Below are 21,421 nucleotides of genomic sequence, written 5' to 3'. Positions count from 1 at the left end.
ATGTGGAACGATCAGACAAAGTGGGATTTTTGGCACCTAAACAAAAAGATGGGTAGGAACTTCTCTTATGTTCCAATTTGTCTGAGGAAAAATGTACCGATTCTGGAGGTTATAATAAAATCAGGAGATGCCAGAGCCACTCAGAGAGCCAGGCAGCATCAACGGAGAGAGAAGTGGAGACATTTGAGACTGATCAGCTTTTATTGGAACCGGCTAAAATTAGAAGAAAGTTTCAGGTTGCAGAGAATGTCCGGTACAGAGGGGAAAAGATGGGCTGGCCGATGACGAGCAAGCAAACCTGGATAACGGTGGTGGTGGTGCTGGCTGAGACAGGCTGAAGAGGAACTGTCAGTCGCAGCTGAGCAGTCTGTATGGGAGGGATGGGGCAGATGGGGGAGGAGACACAGTGAGAGAGGGAGTAGAGAGAGTGAAAGACTGACACTGGCCCACTCTGAGGACCAGGACACAGAGCTGTGGCGGGGGGAGAACCAGTCTACCCACTGGTCCTAAATCCCAGTCCTGTTGACTTTGCTGTGAAATTGGGGTCCTGGTTAAAGGTCAGAGATTCACTTACCATCCCTCCACTCATCCCACTGACCTTCATCAGAGCCAGGATTAGATGTCAAAATTAAATGTGAAGTGCATTGCTTGCATTAACAACCAACACCCCTAGGAAGGTGCTGGGAGCAGCCCACAAGTATCAGAACACGTCCTGTCACTGACACAACATGCCCACAATGCTCAGCAGAACAACACAGAACACAAACAACAAACAGCAAAACAAACCCAGTTCCTCCCTTTCCACCCACACACATGCACGGACAGTCCTCCAATTCAGGACAAGCCTTGGGTTGGAGTCACGGAGGAAATGGCCCTTCTGCCCACCAATGACCCATTTACACTAGTCCCACAATTCCCAAGGATTCTACCACCCACTTGGGGCTATCTACAGAGGCCGAATAAACAACTGAACCGTGCATTTATGGGAAACCGGAGCACCCGAGGAAAGCCTACATGGACACTGGACAGACTCTGCAGAGGTCAGGTTCAAACCTGGTCTACCCACCGTGCCAGCAGGATGCAGCGCGTGGTGGAAGGCTCCTACCTCGGTACATGGGCTGACGGCTCTGTCTGGTGACTGGAGTGCCCGCGGAGGTCTCGAGGGGCTGTGGCCGTTCTCCTCTACTGCATGACCCTGAGGAAACAGGAGGCAGAAATCAGCTCAGCTCAGGAAAGCAGAGGATGACGGCATGACACCATGATTCAGGGTGTTCTGACAATATGGTGTTACATACCCCGTGGCTATCTTGTGACTGTCTTATGAGCATGATGTAATGGCTTTGTGATGGTGGGGTGATGTGATTTTCACGCCAGTGAGAGATCATGTGATGGCCTGTTTCAACAGGTATAAAAGGGGAAAGCCTTGCTGTGACGCAGGTCAGTTCGTGGTTTAATTCGTCAGCAACTCCGTTATGCTGCGGATTCGTCTCATGATGCAGTTTTGTTTTAATGTGGAGTTTTACTTTCTGCTTTAAGTCTCAAAGGTTATTGCCGGCAGTTTCACAATGCTGCCAGTTTTAGTCCAGTTGGAGAGTGAAGAACTTACCGAAGTGTGGAAAACCCGAAGGATCGAGAAAAGTTGGTGTTGTCGGTGGTTTACTACAGGATCAAACTTATTGAATCATCATTCAAGGAGGTAGTAACTTGCATCTGAGATAGCCCCTGCATAGTGAAAGCAGAAAGGGCTGGATGCAGCATTATCCACCAAGGGAAAGGTCAGTGCCTTTAAGCCGTTTTTAATTTCCTTCATTGTAAATCCTTCAGGCAGGGCATATTTCGGCTGGGATCAGCAGTAACGTCATCAAGGAATTCGTTACTTCAGGGAAGTCTCTCCTAATTGACTGTGTAAATCATTAGGACTTTTGCATTTATCGCTTTAAGAACTGTTCGAGTTGCCATATAGCAGTTAACTTCTGGTTAAGTTAGTCGTTTGTTTACTTTTCATTTGTCCTTGAGCTGAGTTTTAAATAAATGTTTCTTTGTTTATAAAAAAAACCAGTTTCAATTCTATATTCATTGTTGCCATATCATAACAATTGGGGGCTCGTCTGGGATCTGAATCCATTTTTTTGTTTAAGTGCCTGTTTACTTATCAGTCTGATTTGAAGAGGGACATACCCAATTCTATTGTTTGATTGGTTTTTGGCAACAATGAATATTGACAACTTTCTGGCATCGGGTTATCAGCAAAGGCAAAAAAGAGTGATGTATCAGAGATTGCTAGCAGGTTGGAACGTAAAGGTATTTCGAAGGTTACGACAAAGCCTGTAATTCATGGAACACTGTATGGATTCGGGTGTTTTTGATGAAACGATGTTAGGTACTTACCCTGTGAGTAAAGCAGCGATCCAGTTACACCTGGTAACTGAAAAGCATAGAATAGAAGCTGAGTTAAAACAGAAACAATTGAAAGTTAACTTGGAACTAAGTTAACTAAGCTGAAAATAAAGAGGGAATTTGAACTTACGATGGCGGAATTAAGGTCTGGTGATCGGTCCTCTGGTTCTAGAAAAATGGTTGTTGTTAGTCAGGAAATTAAATTGGTTCCTCCATTTAGTGAAACAGAAGTAGAGAAATATTTCCAACAGTTTGAAACTTGCTCTGATTTCAGAGTGGCCAAAAGAGAAATGGCCAGTGATGTTACAAAGTGTAATAAAAGGCAAAGCACAACAGGTTTATACAGCTTTAACTGCTGAGCAAGCACTTGATTATGATACTGTGAAGCAGTATATACTGAAGGCATTGAACCAGTTCTGGAAGCATATAGAGAAAGTTTCAGAAATTTGAAGAAATCCATGGAAAAAACATATGTGGAATTTGCCTATGATAAAGCTGTGTGTTCTGAGAGATGGGTTTCCTCTAAAACTGTAAATGGGGACTATAATAAATTGAAAGAGTTGATTTTAATGGAGAAATTTAAAAGGAGCATCCCTGTTAAAGTAAGGACATACTTAAATGAGAGGGACACTGCTACGTTGCAGGACTCTGCTAAATTAGCTAACAAATATGCTTTAATCCACAAGAATAAATTTCCTCAGGGCAGAACTTTTAAAAGCAAAAATAGCACAGAGAGTCAAAGTAAACCAGGATTTAAATCAGAAGTTAGTGAGAAAGGTAAGGATGAAGGAAAACCTGTGAAGGAAAGACAGTTTGGTCCCATTTGTAATTATTGTAAGACACCTGGACACATAATGACTAACTGTTTCCAATTAAAGAAGGAAAAGGAAGCAGTCCCAGAAGCTTGTGTGCAACATACTGAAACATCTGTAAATCTACAGGGTTCGATGAAGACAAATGAAGTTTTGTTAGAGTCTGACCAAGCTAAGAAGGGATATGATCATTTTATAACTGAAGGGTTTGTATCCTTGAAAGGGGGATCCACTCCAGTGCCAATAAAAATCCTTAGGGATACTGGAGCTTCTCAATCACTGATGTTAAACAGTCTGTTAAAGTTTAATGATGAGTCTGACACTGGTGAGGTAAATTATATACGAGGTGTTGGGAGTGCCCTTATGCTTGTATATTTGCATAAATTTAAGGTCAGGTTTAGTTACAGGACTTGTTAAAGTAGGACTACAACCTAGCTTACCCATGAATGATGTTTCTTTATTGTTAGGAAATGACTTGGCAGATGAACAAGTTTTTCCTGAAGTGCATTTGACAATTAAGTCAGAGGAACCACGGATGGATTCTAACACAGATTCCTCCAGTGTTGTAACTCAAGCTATGGCTTAAAGGCTTGATGTGCAGGATGAGGTTGTTACCCATAACTGTTCAACTCAGGATTTGAGTTTTGAGGATGTATCAGAAACTTACTTACCTTTATTGTTTGAACAAGATTCTTGGAGTAAGTCTGACCATGAAGATTTGTCCCTGTCTCAGAAGGAGATGATAGTAGAGCTGAGTACAGACCCTGAGATTATCGAATTAAAGGAACAAACTCTTCTGGATAATGAAATTGGGAAGGTGCCAGTAGGATATTATTTTGAGAAAGGAGTTTTGATGAGGAAGTGGAGATCACCTACAATTCCTGCAAGTGATAAATGGGAGGTGGTTCACCAGGTAGTTGTTCATAAAGTTTATCAAAATGAGATTTTAACTTTAGCCCATAGTGTGCTCTTGGGTGGACATCAAGGGGTGAAGAAAACTGTGGGCAAGGTTTTTAAACATTTTTACTGGCCTGGTTTGAGAAAAGATGTGGCGACGTTTTGCAGAACGTGTCATGCTTGCCAAATTGTGGGTAAACCTAATCAAGTTACTCCAGTGACCCCACTGCAACCTATTCCTGCATTTGGTGAACAGTTTTCCAAAATTATTATAGATTGTGTAGGCTCATTACCAAAAACAAAAACTGGTTATCAGTACTTGTTAACTATCATGTGTACTTCGTCTAGGTTTCCAGAGGCAGTACCACTTAGGAATATAACAGCTAAAACTGTAACAAAGGCATTTATAAAATTCTTTACTTATTTTGGATTACCTAAGGAAATATAATCTGATCAAGGCAGTAATTTTATGTCTGGATTGTTTCAACAGATAGTTTATAAATTGGGAGCTAAGCAGATTACCTCATCTGCATACCATCCAGAATCGCAAGGCGCCTTGGAAAGGTTTCATTCTACCCTCAAGACTATGATTAGGATGTATTGAGTGGAAAATGAAAATGGTTGGGGTGAGGGTATACACTTACTTCTATTTGCAGTGTGGGAGTGGGTACAGGAATCATTAGGTTTCAGTCCATTTGAATTTGTATTTGGACATAGAGTTAGAGGACCTTTAGCCTTATTAAAAGAACAATGGATTAATAAAGAGGTACACACTAATTTGCTGGACTATATTTTAAAATTTAAGGACAGATTACATAAAGCTTGTAGCTTAGCCAGGGAAAATTTAAAATCAGCTCAGGAGAAAATGAAAACCTGGTATGATAAAGAAGCTAGGATGAGGAAGTTTAAACCTGGAGATAAGGTGCTGGTTCTTTTCACGGTGCAAACAAATCCTTTATAAGCTAAATTTCATGGTCCATATGAAATTATGTCTAAAGTTAATGATGTGGATTATGTGATAAAAATTCCAGATCGAAGAAGGCCAACACAACTTTGCCAGATAAGTATGATAAAACCATATTATTAGAAACAGTCTGCTACTATGACTATTGTGGTCAATAATAATGAGTCTGATCTTACTAGGAACATAATGGATGATTCATCTAAAACTCATTCTAAACCCAATGTTGTTTCTGTCAGATTATCAAACTCAACAATTCTGGAAAATATTGATGAGAAATTAGTACATTTACAGCCAGAGCAGAAGCAGCAGATAAAGCAATTAATTTTTAAATATACAGATTTATTTCCAGACGTTCCTAAAAGAACCACAGTGACTTCACATGATGTAGATGTTGGAGATGCCACACCCATAAAGCAACATCCATATAGGATGAACATGGAAAAATGTGAACTTGCTGAGAAAGAAAGTAAGTATATGTTAGAGAATAACATTATTAGACCTTCTAATTTGAATTGGAGTTCACTTTGTGTTAATGGTGCCTAAGTCAAATGGTAGTATTCGGTTTTGTACTGACTACAGGAAGGCGAATGCTGTAACAAAAACAGGTGCATATCCAATTCCAAGAGTCGATGATTGTGTAGGTAAAGTTGGGAAAGCAAAGTTCCTTACAAAAACTGATTTATTGAAAGGGTATTGGTGTGTTCCGTTAACGGATAGGGGTAGAGAGATTTCTGCCTTTGGAACTCCCTCTGGGCTATCTGAATATAATGTTCTTCCATTTGGGATGAAGAATGCCCCAGGTACTTTCCAGCGGATGATTAATTCTGTGATTCATGAATTAAAAGATACAGATGCCTATATTGATGATTTAGTTACAGGAAATGATACTTGGGAAGCACATATTACTGTGGTGGTGAAACTATTTGAAAGGATTTCAAAAGCTAACTTAACTATTAACCTAGCTAAAAGTGAATTTGGTCATGCCTCTGTGACTTACCTTAGTTATGTTGTAGGGCTTGATTAAGAAAATGATTAAGGAAATAAATCAAACTCCAATTTAGCAACAAAGGTTTGATGTTACAGGTGTATAATATTTTGATAACTCATATTAAAGATAATGTGATTGTTGATTGTCTACCTAGATGTTGAATGTACAAGGTAATTTTTTTATGAAGTGATATTTTAACGTTTGTAACACTCCTACTGTATAGTAATTTGTAAGGTGCTATATGATATTACTATGTATCCTGTGTATGTTGTAAATTTTATACATTTGTATTTTTTTTGTAAATAGTCAATTGTTAAAACTTTGCTCATGACAGACCAAATTTTTCTTTTCAGAGGGAGGTGTTACATACCCCGTGGGTATCTTGTGACTGTCTTATGAGCATGATGTAATGGTCTGGTGATGGTGGGGTGACGTAATTTCCCGCCAGTGTGAGGTCACTTGATGTAATTTTCCCACCAGTGAGAGGTCATGTGATGGCCTGTTTCAACAGGTATAAAAGGGGAAAACCTTGCTGTGACGCAGGTCATTTCATGGTTTAATTCGTCGGCGATTCCATTATGCTGCATATTTGTCTCATGACACAGTTTTGTTTTAAAGTGGAGTTTTACTTTCTGCCTTAAATCTCAAAGGTTATTGCCAGCAGTTTCACAATGCTGCCAGTTTTAGTCCAGTCGGAGAGTAAAGAATTTAGTGAAGTGTGGAAAACCCAAGGGATCGAGAAAAGTTGGTGTCGTCGGCGGTTTACTACAGGATCAAACTTATTGAATCATCGTTCAAAGAGGTAGTAACCTGGGGCGTCACGTGATGATGTAGGATCGAGACGTTGGGAATCCAGCTCCCTCGTAAGAAGTAATGAAATAAGGTTTAAATGAAGAAGAGTTAACAAATATCTATTAGAAACTATTTATAAGCAACTCAGGATTATCTTTCGATATGGCTGCTAAACTGAAACAGAAGAAAGCTACAACTTTGAAGACTGCGCAAATCGGCGGGGAAAAAGGCCTAACCATCTCGGCGAAGCCTCGGACTCAAGTTGGATCTCCTCCCGATGAAGTGCATGGCACTTCCGATGATGCAGGAAAGGAAGTTGCAGCAATGTCAATGGTCTCCAAGAAGAAACGGCAAGAACAACGCATGCGCGAAAGTATGCATGAACAGATATTAACAAAACTACAAATCCCAACTATGACTGGAAGTGAATCGGACGTAGAATCAGACACTTTGGGAAATTCAGAGGAAGAAGAAGAGGAAAAGGAGGAGGAGATTAGAGGAGACATATATGATATATATGACGAATTCATTAAAAGCTATAAGAAAAAATATAAGAAGGATGCAGAATACACTCAATAATGTGGTGGAAAATCAAAAGAAGATGGATAATAAAGTTAAAGTGATGGAAGTAAAAGTTGAAGAAAACACTGAAAGAATAGATAAGATAGAAGACAATAATCTTGCTTGGACAATAGAAAGAAAATGGGTGTTGGAAAAAATAGATGCGCTTGAAAACTCTAGTAGATGAAATAATATCAAAATTGTTGGTCTTATGGAAGGTACAGAGGGAGAAAAATTCAATAAAATTCTTTCAAGAATGGATTCCGAAAATTTTGGAAATGAAAGAAGGAAGTCAAGTAATTGAAATTGAATGAGCACACAGAGCTTTAAGACCAAGACCTCAACAAGATCAAAATCCAAGATCAATTTTGATAAAATGCTTAAGGTACCAAGATAAAGAAATGATCTTGAAGGCAGCTACTCAAGGTGCTAAAAAGAGAAATGGGCCATTGATAATAGAAGGGAAAAGAGTTTTTTTTTTATCCAGACATAAGTTACGACCTTCTGAAGAGGTGGAAGGAATTTAATCCAGTGAAAAAAATCTTTATGGGAAAAGGGCGATAAATTTTTATTGAGCTACCCAGCAAAATTGATCATTTTCCTGGATAATGAAGAAAGAAGATTTTTCGTTGACTACCGGAAAGCAGAGAAATTTGTACAAGAATTACCTGATGTCAACGAAGAGGAGTAAAGAATTATAGAAATGAAATGGACTAATGATGAAGACTGAAACAAGGTTGGACTTGACAGACATTTATAAGAAAAAAAATAGTCGAGGAGTATTAATTGGGTGTAGAGACATTAATTATTTTCTTTTTGTTCTCTTCACTAATATATTTTCTTTTGTTTTGTGGGGGAGCTGGAGGAGCTCCTGATCGATGGCTGCGAGTTTCACGTGTACAATCATGGCGATTGCCATGACCCGTAAAATGGGGGGGGGGGTAAAGATATGTTCTTTTTAGTCGCAACATTAGTGGGGGGGTATTTTGTTTTTTTTTATATATATTAGTTATCTTTCTTCTATTTTTCTTCTTTTTTGCCTGGATGGTTGGGGAGAGACTCATAGCAACATGGAGAATTTTAAAGAGTTCCCAAGGTATTATGAATGATTAATTTACTTAATTTTTTAAGTTTTAATGTTAATGGAATTAATGGACCTGTGAAAAGAGAAAGAGTTTTAACATATAAAACTCTTTTTAACATATATATGTTAAAAGAGTTTTAACATATATTTAGAAAATGAAAGGAGATATAGCTTTTTTGCAAGAAACACATTTAAACAGAACACAAGAAATTAAAGAGAGATTGGGTTGGAAATGTCATTGCAGCTTCATTTAATTCAAAATCGAGACGAGTTGCAATTTTGGTTAATAAATTTTTACCAATTAAAATACAAAATGTAATAATTGATTCTGTGGGGAGATATGTGATTATACATTGTCAATTTTTTTCAGAATTATGGACTTTTATGAACATTTATGCACCAAATGAAAATGATGCAAAATTCATACAAGAAGTTTTTTTGAACTTGGCTGATGCACATGATAAAATATTAATAGGTGGAGATTTTAATTTTTGTTTAGATCCAGTTTTGGATAGATCAACTAAAGTTGCTACAAAATCAAAAGTAATAAAACTAACTTTATTATCAATGAAAGATTTAAACCTAATTGATATATGGAGAAAAATTAATCCAAGAGAGATTATTCATTTTATTCAAATAGACATAAAACTTACTCAAGGATTGATTTTTATTATCAAAAAATATACAAGATAGAGTGAAAAGTGTGGAATATAAAGCAAGAATACTGTCAGATCATTCCCCCTTGATAATGACAATGATAATGATGGATAAGGAGGAATCGATCTATAGATGGAGATTTAATTTAATTTTATTAAAACGTCAAGATTTTTGTGATTTTATGAAAAAACAAATTCAATTTTTTTATACAAATTTACATTCAGTTGAGGATAAAATTGTATTATGGGAAGTGATGAAAGCATATTTAAGGGGTCAGATTATAAGTTATACATCTAAAATTAAGAAGGAATACACAGCAGAAATAGATCAATTGGAAAAAGATATCATAAAGTTAGAAAAAGAATCTCAAAGATATATGACAGAAGAAAAACGAAGATAACTTGTTAATAAAAAACTACAATATAATACACTCCAGAAATATATTACAGAAAAAGTAATTATGAGAACTAAGCAGAAATATTATGAATTAGGTGAAAGATCACATAAAATCCTTGCTTGGCAGTTGAAAACATAACAGGCTTCTAAAACAATAAATGCATTTAGAACAAGTGTAAATAAGGTTACTTATAAACCTTTAGAAATTAATGAAACTTTTAAAAAATGTTATACTGACCTATATCAATTAGAATCACAAAATAAGATTGCTGAGATAGCTAAATTTTTATCACAAATAACCCTTCCAAAATTAAATTTGGAAGAACAGAAAGGATTAGATATGCCCTTTACATTAAAAGAGGTTGAAGAAGCTTTAGGATCACTTCAGAGTAATAAATCCCCAGGAGAAGATGGTTTTCCTCCTGAATTTTATAAAAAATTTAAAGATTTATTCATTCCTCCTTTTATGGAATTAATATACCAAGTGGAAAGAATGCATAAACTCCCACAATCTCTTTTAACAGCGATCATAACTGTATTGCCAAAAAAAGATAGAGGTCCTTTAAAACCAACATCATATAGGCCTATTTCTTTGTTGAATACAGATTATAAAATACTAGCAAAAATTTTATCTAAAAGAATATTTAAATATTTACCAAAATTAATACATATGGATCAACAGGTTTTATTAAAAACAAACAATCAATGGATAATATAACCCGGTTACTTAGTATAATTCATTTGGCACAAAAAAGAGAGGAAATGAGTGTGGCAGTTGCTTTGGATGCAGAAAAGGCATTTGATAGATTGGAATGGGATTTTTTATTTAAGGTATTGGAAAAATATGAGTTAGGAAAATCTTATACAATGGATTAAAACTTTAAATACTAATCCTCAAGCTAAAGTAGTCACAAATGGTCAGATTTCAACACCATTTTGCTTAACGAGGTCAACTGGACAAGGCTGCCCATTATCACCTGCTTTATTTGTATTGGCAATCGAACCATTAGCTGAATTAATTAGAACAGATTCAGACATTGGGGGCTTTAGAGTTAATCAAGAAGAATATAAGATTAATTTATTTGCTGATGATGTTTTGATTTATTTAACAAACCCATTGCAATCTTTGCAAAGATTACCTTTTAGATTGGAAGAATATGGGAACGTATCAGGATATAAAGTAAATTGGGATAAAAGTGAAATTTTACCCCTTACCAAAGGAAATTATAATCAATGTCGATTAGTAACTCAATTTCGATGGTCAATAAATGGGATAAAATTATTAGGTATTAGAGTTGATAATGATGTAAAAAATTTATATAAACAAAATTATTTGCCATTATTAAAAAAAATAAAAGAGGATCTTGTTAAATGGATGATGTTACCAATAACATTAATAGGTAGAGTTAATGCTGTAAAAATTAATATATTTCCTAGATTGCAATATTTATTTCAAACTTTACCAATACAATTACCTCAGAAGTTTTTTCAAGAACTGAATAAATATGTAAGGAAATTTCTTTGGAAAGGAAAGATGTCAAGAATATCATTGGAAAAATTGACATGTAATTTTGATTTAGGAGGGTTACAACTTCCAAATTTTAAGAATTATTATAAAGCAAATCAACTTAGATTTATTGCGTCTTTTTTGATGAAGAAAAACCGGCATGGATTAGAATAAAATTAGATAAGATAGGAGAAAACATACCAGAAGATTTTATATATAAATGGGAATCCAAATGGGTACAGGAAAAAAAGAATCTCCTATATTAAGACACTTGATTGATTTATGGAATAAGGTAAATATGGATGATGAGATAAAGAAATCTTTATTAGCAAAAAGAACTTTAATTCAAAATAGGCTTATTCCTTTTACAATGGATAATAAACTTACACATAATTGGTTCCAAAAGGGGATTAAATATATAGGTGATTGCTTTGAAGGAGGTATATTGATGTCATTTGATCAATTAAAAATAAATATAAAATATCAAATAACACTCTTTTTTGTTATTTACAATTAAAAGCTTATTTACAAGAAAAGCTGGGTCAAACAATGTTGATGTCAAAACCGAGTGAAATAGAAATGTTAATTCAGAAAGGAAAAATTAAAAAATTTACATCTTGTATGTATAATTTGATTCAAAAACAGACAATTAAATCAGGAATTCATAAATCAAGACAAAAATAGGAATCTGATTTGAATGTTAAAATTGATGGAAAAAATTGGTCAAGATTATGTTCTGATAGTATGAGAAATACAATAAATGTTTGACTTAGATTAATACAATATAATTTTTACATCAATTAGATATAACACCACAGAAAATAAATAGATTAAATTCAAATATGTCTGACCAATGTTTTCAATGTAATCAAGAAATTGGTACTTTTTTACATTCTACTTGTTTTAAAATTCAACCATTTTGGATAAATCTAAGACTTTTATTGGAACAAATTACTGGAGTACAACTCCCACATAGTCCAGTATTATTTTTATTAGGAGACAGTGAAGGGACAATACTGAAACTTAAATTGAATAAGTATCAGAAAAAATTTATAAAAATTGCATTGGCAGTAGCCAAAAAAGTTATTGCAGTTACTTGGAAATCTGATTTATATTTAACTATGGATCATTGGAATAATGAAATACATAGTTGTATTCCACTTGAAAAAATCTAAGAAATGAATATGATATATTTTTGAAAATTTGGTTCCCATACTTACAAAAGATAGGATTAAATACATAGGTCCTTTGAAGATAAAATTATAAAGTAATTGTGGAAAGAAAAAAATAAATGTTAAAATTATTTTGAACTCCATGGAGCATGTGGGGATCCTCCGATATCCAGGCAATCTTTCTCTTCTTTCTTTTTTTTTCTTTCTTTAGACTAGGGTTAAGGAGGGGAGGGTTAAGGGTAGGGGGAGGGTTAATATTATTTTTCTTACTATTTTATCATCACATTTATTCTTGTAGTCTTCTAAAATTTAATAAATAAATAATTTTATTTTAAAAAAGGAGGTAGTAACCTGCATCTGAGATAGCCCCTGCATAGTGAAAGCAGAAAAGGTTGGACACAGCATTTTGCCAAGGAGAAGGTCAGTGCCTTTAAGCCATTTTTAATTCCTTTGTCGTAAATCCTCCAGGCAAGGCATATTTCGGCTGGGATCAGCAGTAATGTCATGTCATCAAGGAATTCGTTACTTCAGGAAAGTCTCTCCTAATTGACTGTGTAGATCATTAGGACTTTTGCATTTATCGTTTTAAGAACTCTTTGAGTTGCCGCATAGCAGTTAACTTCCAGTTAAGTTAGTCATTTGTTTACTTTACATTTGTCGTTGAGCTGAGTTTTAAATAAATGTTTCTTTGTTTATAAAAAAAAGTCTCAATTCTATATTCATTGTTGCCGTATCATAACAATGGCCAGTGAAGAGTTTGGTGGGGCATCCATCTACCTATGTATGTCTACAAGTTGCTCATTTTTATTTATTGAGATACAGTGAGGAACAGGCCCTCCCGGCCCTTTGAGCCATGCCTCCAGCAGCCCCTGATTTAACCCCAGCCGCACCACAGGACAATTTACAATGACCAATTAACCTACCACCGTTGCTGGACTGTGGGAGGAAGCCCGAGCAACAGGATAAAACCCACGCGTTCACAGGGAAAATGTACAAACTCCTTACAGACAGCGACGGGAATTGAACTGTAGTGTATTGTTCTAACCGCTACACTGCCATGGTCATCGATTCACAGAGTTACAAACGTAGATACAGACCTTTCCACCTATTGAGTATTTACCAACCATTGACACCAATCCTGCAGTAATCCCACTGTTTTATTCTCCCCATTATCCCCTTGATTCCCACCAAATCCCACCGCTCACGTCCACACCAGGAACATTTTGCAGTGCTCAGAGATTATGTGGGAAGAAGCAGGACAACCGAGAGGAACCCCACAGTTCATGGCGAGAGCAGCTTTGCGTTCAGTACTCACGTGGGGCTGTTCAGAGGGAGAGGTGTGACCATCCTCCGGTACCTGCGTGATGCCTGCAATGCAGCAAGGCAAGTGCATTTAGTGAAAACCAATGGACCATGGAATGGAGTATTCAGATATATCTCAAGATGCTCACTACAGTATATCATTTCCTTGTAGAAGGCTCATTAAGAAAGCCATGAGACATGGGATCCATGGAAACTTGGATCTGGCTAACCCACAGAAAGCTAAGGGTCGGAGTGCAGGTGCGTGACCAGCGGTGTTCTGCAGAGATCTGTCTGCAAACCCTGCTCTTCGTGATTTTTATAAATGACTTGAATGTGGGAGCAGAAGGGTGACTTAGTAAATTTGCAGATGTTACAAAGGTTGGCAGTGTTGTGGATAGTGTGGAAGGTTGCCACATGTTAAAGTGGAGCATTGACCGGATGCAGAGCTGGGCTGAGAAGTGGCAGATTGAGTTCAATCCAGAAAAGTATGAACTGATACACAAGTTTGAAGGCAGAGTAAAGCAGGATTCTTGGCAGTGTGGAGGAACAGGGGGACTCTGGGGTCCATGTCTATAGATCCCTCAAAGTTGCCAAGCAAGTTGATGCATGGCTAAAAGGACATATGGTGTTCAGGGAACTAAGTCAACGAGTTACGAGGTAGTATTGAAGTTCTATAAAACTTTGACCAGACCACACTTGGAGTACTGTGTTCAGTTCTGAACGCCTCATTATAGGAGGATGTGGAAGCTTTAGAAAGGGTACAGAGGGGATTTACCAGAATTCTGCCTGGATTAGAGAGCATGCCTTAGCAAGATTGACCTAGTTAGGGCATTTCACTTTGGAACAATGGAGAATAAGAGGTGACTTGATTAAGTTTATAAAAGGCAAAGATAGAGTGGACAGCCAGTGCTGTTTTCTCTGTGTGGCAAAGGCTAAATGCAGAAAGCATTCTTTTAAGGTGAAAGGAGGAAAGTTTAGAAGGGATGTCAGAGGTAGACCACAGAGAGTGCTGGGACTGGTGCCAGAGGCAGATACATCAGGGATATTACAGGTAAGAGATTCTCAGACAGGCCTATGGACGAAAGTAAAATTGAAGAGTATGGGCTATGTAGGAGGGAAGGTTAGATTGAACGTGTATTGAGTCAAAAGGTCAGTGTGACATTGTGGGCTGAACTTTGCTGCAGCATAGTTTATTCTAAGACACAGTTTGTATATTCTCTGAGTGTCAGTATACAAACTCTGTTCAGTTAATGAATACACAGGATCTATTCCTCAGGTCTGGTGCTCGGGCAATTTGTTGGCCTAAGGCGAGAAAATAAATCTGAGGGTGCAGTTACTGTGAGTTTAATTGCAAACATTTATCATGAGTTTCCAACACCAGCGGACAGGTTGCGACTTTGCCTGTTCCTGGAGACAAGCACAGCTGGACCAATGTGGAAAGTGCCTTCCAACGTCATGTGGGAAACTGCACCTTGGTCATACTGGGGTGTTAAAACATCAGCTGGGCTGGCTGATACTGTTCAAACCATTCACCTGGTTGAACATTCTACGACACTTTATACAGGCACAGTGCAAAGTATCAGGGCTGGTTGCATCACAGCCTGGTTTGTAAACACCAATGCCTGAGAACAGAACAGGCTACAAAAAGCGATTATAGCCCAGCCCAACACAGCAAAATTCAGCACATCTACAAGGAGCTTCCATCATCAAAGACCACCAGGAAACAGGCATGCACTCTTGTCATTGCTGCCATTAGGCAGGAGGTTCAGAAGCCCTAGAACACACACCATTAGGTTCAGGAACATTTCAACCATCAGGTTCCTGAACCAGCATAGAGAACTACAGTCACCTCAGCACCAAACAGACCACACAGCACAATCTATGAACTCGCTTTCAAGAACATTAAAACTCATGTGTTCGGTATTATTGATATACGGCCCGTGCTCAGTATTATTGATATACGGCCCGTGCTCAGTATTACTGACATACGACCCTAATGCCCAGTATTACTGATATACGGCCCGTGCTCAGTATTACTGATATACGGCCCATGCTCAGTATTACTGATATACGACCCTAATGCCCAGTATTACTGATATACGACCCATGCTCAGTGTTACTGATATACGACCCGTGCTCAGTATTACTGATATACGACCCTAATGCCCAGTATTACTGATATACGACCCGTGCTCAGTATTACTGATATACGACCCTAATGCCCAGTATTACTGATACATGGCCCATGCTCAGTATTACTGACATACGACCCTAATGCTCAGTATTATTGATATACGGCTGATGCTCGGTATTACTGATATACGACCCGTGCTCGGTATTACTGATATACGACCCGTGCTCAGTATTACTGATATACGACCCGTGCTCAGTATTATTGATATACGACCCTAATGCCCAGTATTACTGATATACGGCCCGTGCTCGGAATTACTGATATACGACCCTAATGCCCAGTATTACTGATACATGGCCCATGCTCAGTATTACTGACATACGACCCTAATGCTCAGTATTATTGACATACGACCCTAATACTCAGTATTATTGATATACGGCCGATGCTCAGTATTACTGATATACGACCCGTGCTCGGAATTACTGATATACGACCCGTGCTCAGTATTATTGATATACGGCCCGTGCTCAGTATTACTGACATACGACCCTAATGCTCAGTATTATTGATATACGGCCCGTGCTCAGTATCATTCATATATGACCCGTGCTTAGTATGATTGATATATGGCCCATGCCCAGTATTATTCATTTCATTTTTCAATCTTTTTTATTGATTTTCAAATAAAGAAAATACAAATACAAATCGAAAGAGGAGTTTAACAAGTAGATAATATAAAAGACATATAAACAGCAATATTAAAGACAAAAAGCATATAATATCAAACTCAAATAGGTAATATATTATGCGGTTATATATACAATGGTCAGAGAGAAATTACAACTCCTCATAGCAATCGTAAGAAAAAAGATTGGAAATTTTATTGATAGAGAAAGAAAAACCCCACTAACTAAACTAAAACAAAAAAGAGAGAGAGAAAGAGAAAAAAGAAAGAAAGAAAAAGAAAGATTGGGCAGTCCAAATGAGGATAAACTTAAAAAAGAAAGAGAGAGAAAAAAACATCCTTCCAGTCATCTCCGAACCTTCATGGACAAGGATATTCTCCAAAGAGAGTAAAGAAAAATAAATAAATAAAGGTTCATTAAATCATGTGAAAATATTGAATAAAGGGTCGCCAGACTTGTTCAAATTCAAAAGATGTATCAAATGTCCGGCTTCTAATTTTCTCCAAGCTTAAACATGATATGATGCAGGAGAGCCAATAGAAAACAGTGGGCGAGTTAATTCCTTTCCAGTGAAGCAAAATTGCTCTCCTTGCCAGTAAAGTTGAAAAAGCTGTCACATGTTGGGCGGAGGCAGACGCTTTGCTTGCTTCCTCTGGGAAAATCCCAAATATTGCTGTAAGTGGATTAGGTTGAACATCCATATCTATAACTTTAGATAATATTCCAAACACATCCCTCCAAAAATTATTTAAACTTACACATGACCAAAACATATGGGTTAGAGTAGCCACTTCTGCATTACATCTATCACAAATAGGACATATATTAGGAAAAATATGCGCCAATTTATCTTTGGACATATGAGCCCTATGTACTATCTTAAACTGAATTAAGATGTGGTGTGCGCAGATAAATGAATTATTAACTAAATAATAAATTTTACTCCATTGATTGACTGAAAGTGAATGTTGAAGTTCTACTTCCCAGGAGCGTTGAACCCTATCATTAGGCGTCATGCAAGCATTCATTAACTGTTTATAAATGATAGATATTAATCGTTTCTGAAAAGGTTTAAACTGAAAAAAAACATAAGCCAAATTTGAAGAGCAGATCAAGGGGTAATTTGGTAAAAAATCACGTAAGAAATTCCTAACCTGTAAATACCTGAAAAAATGTGTATTAGAGATATCATATTTATCCATTAACTGTGAAAAAGACATTAAACAGTCTTGTAAAAACAAATCTAAAAAAGTTTTTATTCCTTTAATTTTCCATGTTAGAAAAGCCTCATCGAAAATTGATGGTTTAAAAAAGAAATTAGAATAAATATTACTAGAAAGTAAAAAATCATTTAATTCAAAAAATCTACAAAATTGAAACCAAATTTTTAAAGTATGTTTAACAATAGGGTTAAGAGCTTGTTTACCTATTCTGGAGAACGAAAAGGGAAGAGGAGCTCCTAATAAAGAAGCTAACGAAAGCCCCATTACTGAATTTTCCTCCAACTGTAGCCATGAAGGGCAATCTTGGTCGTCTATATCATAAATCCAAAAAGTACTATAGTGAATATTAATTGCCCAATAATGAAATCTAAAGTTTGGTAAAGCCAGTCCTCCATCTTTTTTTTGATTTTTGCAATAAAAGTTTATTCACTCTGGAGCTTTTATTATTCCAAACATAAGACAAAATCAGAGAGTCTATTTTATCAAAAAATGTTTTTGGAACAAAAGAGGGAACTGCTTGAAACATATATAAAAATTTCAGTAGAATAACCATTTTTATAGCATTTATTCGACCTATCAATGACATCGACAGAGGTGACCATTTGGAAAGCGCCTGTTGAGTATATTCAACTAAAGGGAAGAAATTATACCTATATAGGTCTTTAAAATTTTTTGTAATTTTGATATTTGGTAAGTAAAATGGTTTTTGGCAATATTAAAAGGTATTTGATCATTATAATCAAAATAATTATTAATAGGAAATAATTCACTTTTATGTAAATTAAGTTTATATCCAGAAAAAGTCCCAAATTCCATAAATATAGATAACATGGGAATAGATTTCTTAGGATTTGAAATATAAACTAATAACTCATCTGCATATAATGAAACTTTATGTAATTTATCCCCTCTCCTAATACCCTGCACAGAATTAGAACCCCTAAGAGCAATAGTAAGTGGTTCTAAAGCCAAATTAAATAATAAAGGGCTAAGGGGACAGCCCTGACGGGTACCTCTATATAATCTAAAGTAAGGAGACTTTTGGTTATTAGTGAGAACCGCAGCTACTGGGACATGATAAATCAATTTAATCCAGGAGATAAATCCTGGACCAAAATTGAACCTCTTCAAAACCTGGAATAGATAAGGCCACTCCACCCTATCAAAGGCTTTCTCTGCATCCAAAGATACAATACATTCCGATTCTTTAGTTGAGGGGGAATAAAGGATATTTAATAATCTTCAAATATTTTAATAAATCCTGTTTGATCGTTTGAGATAACATTAGGCAAGATACTCTCAAGCCTATTTGCTAGAATCTTAGAGAGGATTTTAAAATCTACATTCAGTAAAGAAATAGGTCTATAGGATACACATTCCAATGGGTCTTTCCCTTTTTTTGGAGTCAATGAAATTAGTGCTTCATAAAAAGTTTTAGGAAGGTTCCCAGAAGACGTAGTATCAGTGAACGTTTGATGAAGATGTGGTATAAGTGTTTCGTGAAAGGTCTTATAAAATTCTACCGAATAACCATCAGGTCCCAGAGTTTTACCTAATTGCATAGAGGATATAGCTTTGGCTATCTCCTCTTGTTTAATAGGTGCATCTAACATATCAGCATCTTGAATTGAAATTTGAGGTATGTTTAACCTTTATTCATAGTGATATTACTATCAGAGAATTCAGATTTATAAAGATTAGAATAAAAGTCCATAAATATCTTATTAATTTCATAAGGATCTAAAGTTTCTGTTCTATCTGGTCGGCGAATTTTTAAAATCTGTCTTCTGACCATCCCAACCTTTAACTGACCCGCTAAAAGTTTTGCATATTTTCCCCGTGTATATAAAATAAACTTTTAGATTTAAAAATTTGCTGTTCAATGGGAAAGGTCAGAAGTAAATCATACTGTGATTGAAGTTCGACCCTTTCTTTATATAGGTCTTCAGTAGGTTTAACTGAATACACTTTATCTATCTGTTTAATTTTATTAATAAGCACTGACAACTCTGCTTTAGTTTTCTTTCTCAAGGCTGCTATTCAGCAAAATCTGTCCCCTAAGAAAAGATTTCAAGGTGTCCCATATAACCAGATTTGACATTCCTTCAGTTGTATTAAATTCAAAAAATATAGAAATTTGCTCCTTAATGAAATTAACAAAAGCTGAATCCTGTAACAAAAATCTATTCGGGAGCTTAAGGGTCAACTTTAAAGGCACGTGATCTGAAAGCGCAATGATGTCATACGCACATTCAACAACAGAGTTTAACAGACGTGTATCTAAAAAGAAGTAATCAATTCGGGAATATTTGTGATGGACGTGTGAAAAAAAGGAGAAATCCTTATCATTGGGGTGTTTATACCTCCAAATATCAACAAGGCCATATTCTAATAAAAAAGAGTTAATACAAGCTGCCGTTATTAGGAAGCAACGGATTGGTTGAAGATCTGTCAATCGCCGGATTTAAGCAACAGTTAAAGTCACCACCCATGATCAGTTTATATTCATTGAGATTCGGTAACTCTGAAAAAAGTTTCTTAAAAAAATCAGAATTATCTACATTAGGTGCGTATACACACACCAAAGCTACCTTTTGCTCGCATAATAAACCAGTAACAATTAAATATCTTCCAATCAAATCAGTAGTAGTATTAAGGTGTACAAAAGGGATTTTGGGACTAAGAAATATAGAAACGCCTCTTGTTTTAGTATCTGACAATGGGTGAAAAAGAGGCCCTTTCCAAAAGCGAAAAAATCTATCCCCATCCTGTTTTCGTATATGATTTTCTTACGGAAAAATAATATCAGCATTAAGTGTTTTTAATTTCTTTAAAATCTTTTTACACTTAATGGGATGATTGACACCATTCCAATTCCAAGATATTATATTAATTTTATTAAAATCCATGTTTAAAATTGAGTTTAATATTATTTAAAAGAAATGTTACGCAAGTACAGATTAAACCAAAAGGCGTGGGTACAACCAGAAGGAGTGACGTATTTACGAAAGAGAAATCCATCAAAATAAATGTCCAATCAAGAAAAGAAACCTACTCTAATAGACCCCCCCTCCCCCCACCCAATTGATAGAAAGGAAGGAACCAATAGGCTGGTCCCATGCTAACTAATCACGGTCTGTGCTCGGTATTATTGATATACAGCCCATGCTCAGTATTATTGATTTACAGCCCGTGGTCTGTATTACTAATATACAGCCCGTGGACTGTATTACTGATGTACGGCCCGTCGTCAGTATTATTGATATACAGCCCGTGGTCTGTATTATTGATATACAGCCCGTGGTCTGTATTACTGATCTACAGCCCATGGTCTGTATTACTGATGTACGGCCCGTCGTCAGTATTATTGATATACAGCCCGTGGTCTGTATTACTGATATACAGCCCGTGGTCTGTATTATTGATATACAGCCCATGCTCAGGATTATTGATATACAGCCCGTGGGCTGTATTACTGATATACAACCCATGGTCTGTATTACTGATGTACGGCCCGTCGTCAGTATTATTGATGTTAAAATGGTTAATGTTAATTTAATGTTAAAATTGTACAAGGCATTGGTAAGGCCGAAGTTGGAGTATTGTGTACAGTTCTAGTCACCAAATTATAGGAAGGATGTCAACAAAATAGAGAGAGTACAGAGAAGATTTACTAGAATGTTACCTGGGTTTCAGCACCTAAGTTACAGGGAAAGATTGATCAAGTTAGGTCTTTATTCTTTGGAACGTAGAAGGATGAGGGGGGACTAGATAGAGGTATTTAAAATTATGAGGGGGATAGATCAAGTTGACATGGATAGGCTTTTTCCATTGAGAGTAGGGGAG

The 21,421-nt window shown here is 36.3% G+C and overlaps 1 protein-coding gene across 1 annotated transcript in view; it reads right to left on the bottom strand.

The window, feature by feature from the left end:
- LOC132381557 (neuroblast differentiation-associated protein AHNAK-like) overlaps positions 1–21,421 on the bottom strand; it is a 296,622-nt gene that overhangs the window by 28,658 nt on the left and 246,543 nt on the right. The window contains exons 4-5 of the mRNA XM_059951058.1: positions 13,543–13,595; positions 1,067–1,195 (exon numbers count right to left, since the gene is read on the bottom strand). Of these exons, the coding sequence (XP_059807041.1) occupies positions 1,067–1,195; positions 13,543–13,595 (182 nt within the window). The remainder of the gene's footprint in view (positions 1–1,066; positions 1,196–13,542; positions 13,596–21,421) is intronic.

The sequence above is a fragment of the Hypanus sabinus genome, chromosome 26, assembly GCF_030144855.1.
Source record: "Hypanus sabinus isolate sHypSab1 chromosome 26, sHypSab1.hap1, whole genome shotgun sequence".
Lineage (NCBI taxonomy): Eukaryota > Metazoa > Chordata > Chondrichthyes > Myliobatiformes > Dasyatidae > Hypanus > Hypanus sabinus.
Note: the sequence above shows the minus strand (reverse complement) of the source record. Positions and strands in the feature narration are given on the sequence as shown.